Genomic DNA, 12,581 nt, shown 5'->3' on the forward strand with positions numbered 1-12,581 from the left:
CATTGCCCTGTGGTACCGGACATGTTATCCTCGACATAAGGCAAGTCCGGAGGCTCTATGGCTAGCCCGGAACAGTAGGATCCGTGCTTCCGAGGCACGAGAAAACACAACGAAAACCGCTGTCCCGATTTGTAGGCTCAGCTCTGTGCCGGCGAGCTGAGCGTGTTCTGCTTCCTATTATTTACCGCGATTAGATCTAGGAGAACACTCGTTTCGCCGCACCTCTCTACCGTGTGGCTCTGGCGCTGGGTTGGACGGAGAAGGATGCGGTGCTGTGTGCGAACGTAAATCTGCAAGGTGACCCGAGATGCCGGGCTCAGCCTGTTTCTGCGGGGTTCTATCAAGCTGAGGAGATGTGCTGAAGCAGGACCTCCAAAAGGCCTGTTCCATGTCTTTGTGGTTTTGTTATCATAAACAAGAACCCAGCCAAGACCACCAAGTGTTATCTTGCACACGGCCATTTCGACATTTTACTGCAAGATTTATGGCTGCAATAAACAATCTCTGAAACCCTTTTTTTTTTTTTTACTCTCTTTCTTTCTTTTTTTTTTTTCTTTTTTTCTTCCTCCCCGGTACTTCCCTTTGCAAACTTGTAGCATCCCCCTAACCTCCCAAAGAAAGAAAAGGAGAGGAAAAATAGGACGGGTCCCTTATTTTTACAGAGGGGCTGGGGGCTCTGTCAGCTGCTGAAGGAGCCTTTAATCAGCAGTGTTGGAGCCGGGGGCTCCCGGCCGAGGAGGAGATGGGGACTGCACTGGAATTAAGTTGAGAGTGAGAGAGTTAATTGCCGTGCACCAAGGCGAGCAGCTTCATGCATACGCAAAGAAGGGGTGAGGGGGTCCCCCTTTTCCTTGAGAAGCATGCAAACACCGCTTTCCCCTCCGCGCCATCGACTAAACCGTGCGGATTAGAAAAGAGAAGATAAAAACGAGGAGAGTAAAAATAATAACAACAACAATGATAATAATAATAGAAGACAACCTTTCGCCGTGCCCGGGCACCCACCACAGAGAGGGCAGGAGGAGGAGGAAGGATCGCACCCGCAGCCTGGGTTGAATTTGATTTGAACCATTTTGAATATATTTAGCCCCAGCTTTCCCCTCTTGAATGCGAGGCTGTCCCGAGTTTCAAAGTGACCGAAAAGTGACACCGTGTGCATTTTGTTTCTTATTAATCTTACACATTGACAGTCTTTGTTAAATAACAAGGCGTGCCCTTCACCAGGCGACATTTTCATATTTGTTAGACGCGGTGACCTGAAGTTCACCTCGGCCTTGGACTTAGTTTTTCTAAAAGGTCTATAAGAGTGCCTTTTAGATAGCGGGGTGCTTTGCCCAGGTCACCACTTCTAAGGGAAAATTAAGCAAAAAATCGCGGGAAAATGTAAACGTTATGGAATGTATCGACTGTATTCCCCCCTTTGTTCCCGGGAATCGAAGAGCTCCGGGGCAGCCACCGCCTTCCGCGGGGGCGCAGCTCGCTCCGCGCGGGAGCTACTGGGGGGACGCGCCCGTTGTAGGCCCCCAAGTTCAGCGTTGTGTAGAAGCGGGGACTCCCCCGGCAGCGGCTCTGCTCCCAGCAACGCCGTGTTTGGCGGCCGTGCTCGCTCTGTCCTGCCGTGGTTAAATAAACACACGTAAAGCGTGATTTGCGCCCGGATTTTAAATGAATGGTCTTTGGCCCAGAGCTTCCACGCCGGAGAGCGGCGTGCTGAAAGCAAAGAGCCAAAGGGAAAAAGGAGCTAGCCTCAAATATATGTATATATTTCTCTTAGTATTTTTATTTTAAGGGAATAATTTCGACACCAATTCGACAGATTCCGTATTTCCCAAAGTCGAAGTTTCGACTTCCTTGAAAATATTCTCACTGGTATTTTTTTATCCTAGGCTAGACTGAAAAAAAATATGGAATTCGAGCGGCTAATTGTTTTGGTAAGGAAGCAAATGGATTTCCGTCACCTACTCTTGAGTAACCCAGTTATAGTAGCAGCTTTCGTTCTGGGTGTATCAAAGACGCATTGTTGTTCTTGGAAACAATCTGCCCGCTATTCTTTAACAAAATAGATATTTGGCCACGGCTTTTAGCTTGTTATCAGGCTTCGCTCTTACACCAAATAAATACTCTAGATGTGAAAGGTTAAACAATATCTGCGGTGAGGGAAGGCTCTCCAAACGGTCAGTGCCAGGGCTCGCTGCAAGGGAGCAGCAGCAGGAGCTCGGGAACAACGTCCCCACGCCGAGCAAATGCTCGCACACCTTGCTGCGCTTCAGCAGGTACAGCGGGCAAAGCCTCCAGCAATAACTCGGGCTGATCTGAAATCTCACACCACGCACATGTGTTCCTAAGAAATATCGCCCGGCTGCCACGATCCAGCTGTGTCCCTGGCAAATAATTCACGCGTAACCCGTGCGTGGAAGACTACACAGGCTCCCGCCTTTGAGCTCGAAAGGCAGCCATGCACGGATGGTGGTGAGGTGCGCTCTTTCTCTGACTTCCTTCCTCGTGGCACTGTCCCCTCCTCCATACCTTTCACAGCTGCTAGCGGATACTTCGGAATGTCCTTTCCCTCTCCCAGCCACCCCTCATCCCTATCGTTGCAACCTGCCATTTGCAGTGGTCTTCTCTCCCCCTCTCCCCAAATGAGATTCCGGCCGCTTCCCCCCCACAAGACACGCCTGGCCGAGAGCTTTAGCTAAGGCTTCGACACCGAGGCGAGAGCTGGGAACAAAACAAAACGCCAGCAACGTGGAAATAACTCTGGTCAAAGAAATTCCCCCCAAAATCCACCAAACTCTATTTTTTTTCCTTTTTTTTTTTTTTTCTTTTCTTTTCCTTTTTTCTTTTTTTTTTTAGTTGAGGAGAGGAGGCAAACCAACCCTCTCCTCTCCCCATCCCTCTGGGAAACGACGGGTAATTCCAGAAGGCTCGGAGCTCCATCCAAATCGCTCTGGCAGCCAACACCGTAATCCAGCGGTAGCAAAAAGGCGGCCCCGCAGCCCTGCGCCGTCACCGCGCTCATCTGGTCGGAACGTTCCGAACGCACAGCCCTCCCGCACCGGCACGGCCGCGTCCTGCCCCGGTTAAGAGCCGTTCAGTGGGCGCTACAGAAAGGAGAGCCAAAAACAAAGCCGCGGCCGGGATCGATACGCGCGTTAATTGCCCCGCTCCTATCTTATCTTCCTGCCGTTTGGCAAAGTGAGGAGGCTTAACGTTAAACCTCTTAAAGCGGGTTATGATATAATAAACAAGGGGAAACGTTTCGCTCCCCGGCCCCGGGAGGCAGCGGCAGCTCTGGAGTGGGGGAACACGCGTGTTTACCTGCCGCGCTGAGCCCGAGATATTCAGACACAAATGTGGCCGATAATTCAAGATGAAATACAACGTGTATTACTCTTGAAAAGAGGAATTTTCTATCCTTTCCTCGGTAATTGAGGTCATTCAGCCAGTAGGGTTCACCTGGAGTCCATACTGTGATACACACGTAACTCAAAGCTATTTTATCTTTTGTGCTGATAGTCAAGATCTCGGCTATAACATTGACATCAAACTCTGTCTGGACGAATGACTAAGAGTGGTGCAAAACGTAAACTTTTGACCCTCAACTTTTTGACCTGCAGTTGTAACGCCCTTAACCACAAAGATATACAAAAGCTATGCAGCTTCTTTTAGGAGTAAGAGACTCGCAGTGTTTGTTTCAATAGTTCTGCCGTTTCCCCCCAGCTTTCTAAGGGCTTTTTTTTTGTTGTTGTTGTTTTTGGTGTTTTTTTCCCCCTCCTTCTCGCTGTTGAGAAATCGGATACTTTTGCATTTTTAATTATTGCTTTTTTTTTGCTTTTTTTTTTTTGCTTTTTTTTCTTCCTTCTTCTTCTTTAATCTGGCAGCTTTGTAAAGTGCTGTTAAATCAGTTTGCACAGCCTTTCGGCAACGTTGGAGGGAAGCCTGTACTCAAAGGCGCTATTTGGTTACAATTGCAGGTGAAATGCTGGGTAAGTTCTGGGCGTGAGGTTGGAAGGACGTAGGACCGGCGTTGGGGGAAAAGCTGCAGCTCTCTGCTGCGAGGGTCTTAGTCATTTCTCCTTGATTTAAGCATAAAGAAACAAGTCTAATTGTTTGCGAAGCCTTGTCTAGGCAAACGAGTTGACTGTGAACTTGGTCTAAAGCGAGCTCTGCTGGTGATTCCTAGGGTGTGCAGATTTATCTTTTCTGCATTTACTTAACCTGGCAGTGAACTGCACGGGCTGCCATTTGTTATCCGGAGACAGACTTCACCTCAAGCAAGGACTGTTCCACAAAATTGCAATAATTACCCAATAACCTTCATAGCAAATATTATTATTGAAAAGCCATTTTTTGGGGGGTTGTAGGAAAGATTCCTTACGCGTGCCATAAAGAGAAATCCTCGCGAATTTTACACTCTCTCTGAGTCAGATTCGATGTCGTTTGTGCGTGCAGCCCCACGAGCATGTGACTGAGTCGGTCCATGAGTATTCGCCTTCCAGAGAGACATTAGCGAGGATGCTTTAATTTAAAAGGGATAATATTTTCGAAGATGGTCAGGCGGCAATGGGAGCTGCGTTCTTTTGCGCTGTGGGTAGCGACTCTAATAATAAATCGGGGATATTTTGGGGGGTAGGAAGGGAAAGGAGGTGAGGAAGCGAAGCGATGGCTTAACTTGGTGAGGGGATTTGCTTATGTGTGCAGCTAATGCGTTAAATCTGTATTTGCGGGGAGGGAAAAGGCATTGCTCCAGTATTCAGGGTTTGAAATCGAAACCTCCCGATCCGCCCCTCACGATCTGTTCCATTCAATTTCCCATGGAGCAGATTGCAAACCCTTCTTTTGTCACCCTTCCACAGATACACACTTATTAACTGTAAGGAAATGGCAGAATCAAAATTTCCCTGTAATGTTCTGCAATTAGGGCGTTCGCAGGGCTTGGAAAGCGCAGCAGAGCCGTAATTTACGGATGACTTTCGAGCGAATTGTTACACTTCTGGTTTAGAGAAAGTTATGGCTTCCAAAGTCACTGGCTACACACATTAAGAGAGTTGCCTAATCTTTAATTGGCCCTACGCTTAGACATGACACACTACACTCAAGTATTTCTTTCAAAGGATTAAGTAAACTGCATTTCAATGCTCTGAACGCCACTTGCTGTGCCTAAAGTAAAACAAACTCGCACGCATTAATCCCCAAAACACAGCACCAAGTGGGGGGGGGGGGGGGAAATTAAATAAATAAAGGCTGCTCAGATAAGAGCTCTCTCTCGATTTCAGGCGATTATTCTCCGTGACGTTTTTCATTCAGAAAACAATTAAGATCCGGGAATATTTCTGTACTGTTCGGCAGTCTGGAGTCTTTCGAGTTCCGATTTTTAAAAGCGGATTGCAAAATCTGAATGCGCTCCCAGTTTGCAGAGACTTCAGCTCTTCTGCTTCGGACGGGGGAGGGCCGAATCTGCTGAGAAGTTGTCATTTCCAGCGAAGTTTCTCTTGTTGTTAGAGAGTTCCTTGCGGTGCGGGCGGGTTTAGACTCTTATGGGTTTTTGTGATGTTATCCTTTCCCATAGCGCTTGAATTTCTGTCCACAGCGTTGCGAGAGTACGCTCTAGAAACCGCATTCAAAAATGTGAAAATAATAGGAGCAAAGGTTTTCGCTGCAGACCATTACAACCCGAGATGGCATCCAGGTTCCTAAAGCATGAGTTGAGCGGGTGTGTGCTTGGACGTGTTTGTGTATTTACCAGGCACTTGAAGCAACACGGTGTTGTTGTGTATTGAGTAATCGGGAACGGTTTGCGCCCGGTATGGTTCCCTATAACAAGAAAAGGTTTCTCCTGCGGAAAAGGACCCGCATATGAAAGGAGCCCAAACTTTTAAAGCATTTGCATGCCTTTGCCTCCTACTATAAAATTTTTATGGCATATAATATAATCTAGTGCACGCCTATCATATAAAACTTTCTGGTATTCCTCTTGATGAAGCTGACAGCTAGCGAGCTATAAAATCCCCAGCTGTTTATGACGGAAATGATTTTCGAATGTGTATTTGGATCTGTGCTTTTAAAGCCTTTCCCATTTATTTATTTATTTATTTATTTCTAATACGAAGTATATGCATATGTGTTTGTTTAGTGCTCACAGAGCTATCCGCAGACACAAAGGCTTGGGACTTCATTTATCTTACACTGGGGGTTGACTCCAAATATTAAATATTTGTAAAACGGTGAAGTCTTTAACTGAGCCAACCTTAGATGATGCGAGCGTCCCTTTAACATTTAAGGCAAATGGATGGGAATTCAAAAGAGATCAGATAGCAATGTTGGTGGTGGACCTTGGGCAGACCCTGCAGAGGTCCACGGCGACCTGCCACACCCGCAGCCCAGCCTCTCCTTCCACTCGCAGTGCCACACAGAACCCTCACCGCACCTCTCGGGCCATGGGATAGCAGGGGCAACATCAAACAAAGCCCGGCTCCCATCTCCCATCACGCCCGCCCGTTCTTCTTGAAACTCGAGTTTATGACGCATCAAGGGAAACAATGCAATCTACAGAGGGGATTGAGTTGAATCCCTTCTACTCCAAACCCGAGCGGAGAACGAGGTTCTCACAGCGAGGTTGGGTACAGACGCATTTTGGAGCTCGTTCTCAGATCTCCTCCCCGGCCCCCACCGGTCCGTCACACCCCCGAGATCACTCGCTCTGAGAGTAAGGATCAGGCCTTGCTGCTACCAAAGAGAGACAGAGCTCCTTTCACCCTTTCATTCAAGTCCTGGAAATTCAAAGACTGAAGTTAAATCCGGCCATAAAGTTTATTGCTGAGTAATCACACTCTAGTGAGAACAGTCCACTTAAATAAAAAGAATGTGGAAGTAAACACGCAGCTGGGGCCTACCCCACAATGGCAGCCAGCAATATAAGGCAGAGAGGGAGAGAGCAGAGCATTGGGGATATTTACAATCTTCAATAAGCCTAGCCCGTATTTCATAATTTGAAGTACTCTAATGACCTGTGGTCTCTTGTATTAATGCTACGAGTTACAGTCAATTGGTTCGCTTAAAAAAAAAAAAAAAAGAAAAGAAAAAAAAAAAGAGGGAAAAAAAAGCACTCTCTGGAACGTATAGATGTGTACACACATACACACCCTTTGTACACATAAAGACACCAACAGAGCATGAACGGAGGCATGTGCTCGGATTTACACAGGCGTATACACAGATAGGTACATGCATGCACACACGCGCATCACTCGAAAGCATTTATAGTTGTATATTTACATATAGGAACTGGTAAAGAAAAACACAAAAGAAGACATAAATGCACACACCCGAAGCGCAGCACACGCTCGCGGATGGGCTTAGCTACATAGCTAAAGCTTCCCACACGACCCAGTGCAGAAAAGAGGAATCTTAAGCACTCCAGCGCGTTCCGTGCCATTTTAATACTTGCTCTGATGTGCAACACATTTCGCCAATGCGAAGATGATTACCATATCATCACGCCTCCACCCCTATCATGCCTACTGAAGGCACTGCCCAGATCATATCAAGCCCTATCTACTTTGTTTTCCTTTTTTTTCAATCGCCCGCAGTAACTACTCCTTACTAAACAAAACCTCTCCAAACTTGGAGAGTCTATTGGAGCGAAGGAAGTAATTATCTTCTGCGGTAGTCCAAGTGATTAAAGCTAGGCCCCAAAATCCATCTCTGCCAAAGTCGCTTATTGTGGTTTACTTTGATTTGATCGCTAAAATAGAGCGCTGGAAGCCGCGGGAGCGGGGCTGGGGCACTGCTCAGCACTGCGCGCAACCTGGGGCTGAGTGCGCTGCCCCGGGCAGGGGGACAGCCCCGCAGCTCGGCACAGGGAGAGGGGAAGGGGAAGAGAAAGAGCGAGCGGGAGCCTCGGCTCCCCCGGCACAGACAAACTTTAAGGAACTTGTGCACAAAACTTACCTCGACTTGCGGGGAGCCATTTTTTCACACAGTATTGAGAACTTGTGGTTTGGATACTTCTGTACCTAAAAGTGACAATGTGAATGGCCAGGAGGCACACGTAGCCTGCAAAAGAGTCAAATGAAGTCCAGCGTCAGTGAGATTATATGTTATGTGGTATATAATGTTGGATGTCAACTCCCCAAAACCATAAAACTTACTTTAATGGCACCACGTGACTTTTTATAGCCAGTGAGCCTATCTGTCTGTGCTATGGATGATTTTACGATCTAATTCATAGACAAAACCCTATTCATTTGGCACCCAAATGTCATATAGCCGGAACTGGGGCTTATAAAGTTTACTGTTTTATAACTTTTAAGGGAAGGCATCAATGTAACCGGTCAGTAAATGTGCAAATCTGTAGTTGCTCTTAGAAGCTGGGAAGAGTTAACCATTCAAGCTCTGACGGGGTAAGTAACATCGCGCTTATAGAAAACTAACCGTAGTAGCGAAGAAAGCCAAAAAAAAATCTGTAAAGGGCGAAAAGTGGGAACGTGGCGATCGAGTGTTACTAATAGGCGCAGAGGGCTCTAACGTGGCCGTCCCGCAAAGATACTTAAGGCGACCACAGGAGAAAACGTAGAGCGGGGCGAACACGCCTCGGACTTAGGCAGCGTGTTTTAACAAAGCCCAAGTTTTGTTCAGCCATCAGCGACCGGCTAACACTTGCTTAGCCCACAAAGGGTGTCAATCGCGGTCCTTACGAGGCGGTTTTCCACCTTCGCGAGCGGCCATTAAGGGAGGAACTTCTGCTCCAACTTTGCAGCAGCAGTTGAGCTCCCGGAGCAGCGCAGCCCGGCCGCTCAGGTGAACGCGCTCAAGGGGCTGCGCGCGGGCCCGTGGAGCGCGCAGAGGCAGCGCAGCTCCTTTGCTTTGCACAAACCAAGATCACGAAAACTTTACAATAGAAAGTTTATTATTATTATTATTATTATTATCATCGTCATTTTTTTTTTTTGTCGATTTCCAGTCAGTTTTTTCTTTAAAAAAAAAAAATTACAAAAAAAAAGGAAAAAAAAAAAAGCTGCTCACAGTTTGCTCCAACAGCCAGACTTTGACTATATTTGTTACTCTGTCCACCAAAATAAACCTTAAAAAAAATCAAACAAAAAAAAAACAAAACCCAAACATACATCACAGAAGCTGCGCTTAATAAGAGCCACTTCTAAGAGTTCGTGCAAAGAGTCATATACAAAGGCACAGCAAGGACATACTGCTTGGAATCACAGTTTTCGTCACAGATTCACTATTCACTACACGTAGGACAAGTTCAGTTGATTTCATCATTTCACCTCTACGACAGCATTAATTACACAGAAATTATATAGGTAGTTCGAATAAAAATATTTGTAACAGCTTGGAGCTATACGGACATTAACACTTGACCACACATGCACAGTTAAGCAGGTTGAGTGCAACACATAACATTTGTACTAAACCGGGGCAGGGTTTCTTTCTCTCTCTCTCTCCTCTTTTTTTTTTTCTCCCTTTTTATTCTTATTTTTTTTTCTTTTTTTTTTCTTTTGCTTTTTTTTTGTAACAGTTACTTCAAGTAACACAGCTCGCTTCATATAAATAAGTTAAAACATCTATTATTTTTTTTTTTCCAAGACAAAGCCATTCAAGACAAAGAAATGTACGATAAAAGCAGATCTACTTATACACGCGAGAGAATGGTAATAAACAGGCTCATGATTAAAAGATGAATAAGGGCGACAAGAACGGGGTTTCTTCACAGAAGTAACACAAGGAAGTTTTAGAAAGTCAACTTAGTACTGACATGAGACGCAGGGTCAGCTAATACTGCTCAGTACTTTTAATTGATCAAACGCTTAGGGACGGAATGCCCCCCCTGCAGCTGCCATGCTCATACTTTTCAGCTTATTATCCTTTTTCCATTTCATTCTCCTGTTTTGGAACCAGATCTTTATTTGTCTCTCTGAGAGGCAAAGAGCATGTGCTATTTCAATCCTTCTTCTGCGGGTCAGGTATCTATTGAAGTGAAATTCCTTTTCCAGCTCCAAGGTCTGATACCGGGTGTAAGCAGTCCGAGCCCTTTTCCCTTCTGGTCCCCCTATGTTGTCTGGAAGAGAAAAGTACAGCGTTTAGATTCCCAGCAGCGACCTGGAGCCCTCGTGTCTCCCTGCAGCTCCGAGCCACCAGGACCGTTATTCTCAGCCCAGCTCGGTTTTGTTGCTGGGCTGGAGAAATGCTCAACAAGTTTCCCCCTCCTGCCCCTTTAGAAAAGCCTTTGGGGGAGGGGGACCTGGCGGCCGTGCTAAGTTTCCGCTCGGATTTTGGTTTCGTTCTTTCTACAAAAGAGATTTTAGCGCGTTTTCGAGGCGAATCCCCCTCTCTCTTCCCCAGGCTCGGCTCTGCGGAAGACGCCTGCGGTGCACGCCAGGCTCTCGGGGCCGCGGAGCGAGGCGGAGGCGCGCAGCCCGTTCCCACGGCGGAGCTCCGGGAGGCGGCGAACCCCCGGCGCTCCCCGGCGGGCCGGGCGCGGCAGGTAGCGGGGCCGGGGCTCTCTGCGCCCCCTCCGCCCGCTCCCTGCGGCCAGGGGGGTGCTCCCCCTCCTCCTCCCCGCGCCTTCCCGGCGGCGAGAGCTGCCCTCCTCGCCCCCTGCTATTCTCTTTTCGATTCGGCTCGGCTACACAAATAGGGTCTGCAGCGCCGTTCCCGGCCGAGAGTCCCCCCGGAAGGGCAGAGCCGGCAGCGGTCCCGCTCTGGGAAAGGCTCCCGCCGCCCCCCGCTCCCCGCGAACCGGCCGGGAGCTGGGTCGGGGCCGGGCGCTGCCTATCTCCGGGGGGAGCTCCCGTTCAGGGAGCGGGGGCTGCTCGCTCCCACGCCCTCCTCTCCCCCTCTCCCCGACCTTGCTCGGTGCGGACACCGGCTTTATATTCAATCCTGCTTTTCCTTCAGAGAAATAAAGAAAGAAGAGGGTATTTGCTTTACCATGACTTATGTGCAGCTTTCGCATCCAAGGGTAGATCTGGGGCTGGGAAGGCTGTGCTGTGCTTTGGTCGCTCGGGGCACTTGCCTGCTCGCTGCTCGCCGGAGTGTCTTCCTCGGTGCCGGACGAGGTGCCAACCCCGTCCCTGCTGATGTGCGTGCTGCTGCTGGAATTGGACGAAGTGCTGCTGGAGTTGCCCAGGGAGTTTTTCACCCCGTGGTGACTCTCGCTGACGGGCGAAGCGGCCACGGCGGTGCAGGGCAGGGGGTCGGGGGGAGGCGAGTGGGAAGCGGCCGCGGACTGGCTGTACCTGGGCTCTGTCGAGGCAGAGGTGCTGTTGGCCGGGTAAGTGCGGGCTCTCTCGCTGGCACCAAAGTGGGTGGAAGCGGAGCGCCCGACGCTGAGGTCCATGCCATTGTAGCCGTATCCGTACCTGCCGGAGTGCATGCTGGCGGAGTCCCTGTATTGCTCGCTCACCGAGCTGTGATCTCCATAATTATGTAACTGGTAGTCCGGGCCATTTGGATAGCGACCGCAAAATGAGTTTACAAAATAAGAGCTCATTTGTTTTTTGATATGTGTGCTTGATTTGTGGCTCTTGGTCGTTTTGTGCGTCTATAGCACCCTTGCACAATTTATGATGAATTATGGAAATGACTGGGACATGTACTTGGTTCCCTCCTACGTAGGCACCCAAATATGGGGTACGGCTTCAAATCACGTGCTTTTGTTGTCCAGTCGTAAATCCTGCCTGATGACCTCTAGAGGTAAACTCGTGCACTGGTGGGGGAGCTGGGAGGGCGCGGGCGGCCCGGGGCGCGCCGCCGCCGCGCGCCGCCGTCACCGCCGCCGCCCGTCCGCCGGCCTCGAGCGCCACCCGCTGGCGGCGCGGGGGATGGCGGCGCGGAGCGGGGTCGGCGCGGGGTGACGGCCCCCGACGGCGGCGCGGAGCGGCGGCGGAGGGAGAGGGGCGCGGGCGGGCGGCGGGGCCGCCCCGGGGCAGCGCCGGGAGCGCCGCGCCGGCTCCGCAGGGTGAGGCTCATGTGCCGCGGGCAGCGATTGCCTTGTGCTCCGTCCCCGGCGGCGGCGGCGGTCACGTCCCTCGCACGATCCGCGTTATTATATGTATTTTTGGTTTTGTACCGTTTTCCCGTGGCGGAGGTTTCGAGAGGCCAGCGGGTCCCGCCGCTCTGCCGCTGGCAGGTAGCTCTGAGGGATGAGAGCCGTGCGGCGCTTCCCTTAGCTAGCGGGCGGATCGCAGGCGGTCGCTACTTTTCTGCCTCCCAGCAAAAAAGAAAAGAAACATAAATCCGATGGTGGCCATTTTGCAGTAGGATTTTGGAGCTCTGGCTTGTGAAATGTTGAGAGCGGTAGCCCAAATTGCGCTGCCTCCCGAACAAAAGAGCCTCGGTGCGCACACGAGTGGGTTTGTGCACAGCCTCACAGCACACTCACACGCAAACAATACAACATACAGAGATAGAATGTATATATCAATCGCTGCGCTTCTGTTACTTACACAGACCCCGAAATGGAACCATGTTATTGCAGCTATTTCTCCTTAAAATATCTTTTTTTTTTTCTTCTCCTTTATTTTTTTTTCTTTTTTTTTTTTTTTCTTCCAGTGTTAGGAAAT

General features: G+C 49.3%; 2 protein-coding genes across 4 annotated transcripts in view; both read right to left on the bottom strand.

The window, feature by feature from the left end:
- HOXA3 (homeobox A3) overlaps positions 1-12,581 on the bottom strand; it is a 44,052-nt gene that overhangs the window by 24,523 nt on the left and 6,948 nt on the right. Inside the window, exon 2 of one of the 2 annotated variants that reach the window (XM_072330205.1) lies at positions 7,951-8,055. The exons of the other annotated variant lie outside the window; for it this stretch is intronic. The gene's annotated coding sequence lies outside the window, so the exon portion shown is untranslated. The remainder of the gene's footprint in view (positions 1-7,950; positions 8,056-12,581) is intronic. 2 annotated transcript variants of the gene reach the window in all.
- Positions 9,665-11,551, bottom strand: HOXA5 (homeobox A5). Of its 2 annotated transcripts, XM_072329671.1 has the most exons (3): positions 11,256-11,551; positions 10,948-11,111; positions 9,665-10,075 (listed from the first exon to the last, which is right to left on the bottom strand). In XM_072329671.1, exons 1-3 carry the CDS (start codon positions 11,507-11,509, stop codon positions 9,825-9,827), a joined length of 669 nt encoding a protein of 222 aa, XP_072185772.1. In that variant the 5' UTR covers positions 11,510-11,551; the 3' UTR covers positions 9,665-9,824. The 2 variants fall into 2 exon arrangements, with proteins under 2 accessions (XP_072185772.1, XP_072185771.1); XM_072329670.1 differs by having other exon boundaries at positions 10,948-11,551.

This window comes from Excalfactoria chinensis, chromosome 2 (assembly GCF_039878825.1).
Source record: "Excalfactoria chinensis isolate bCotChi1 chromosome 2, bCotChi1.hap2, whole genome shotgun sequence".
NCBI lineage: Eukaryota > Metazoa > Chordata > Aves > Galliformes > Phasianidae > Excalfactoria > Excalfactoria chinensis.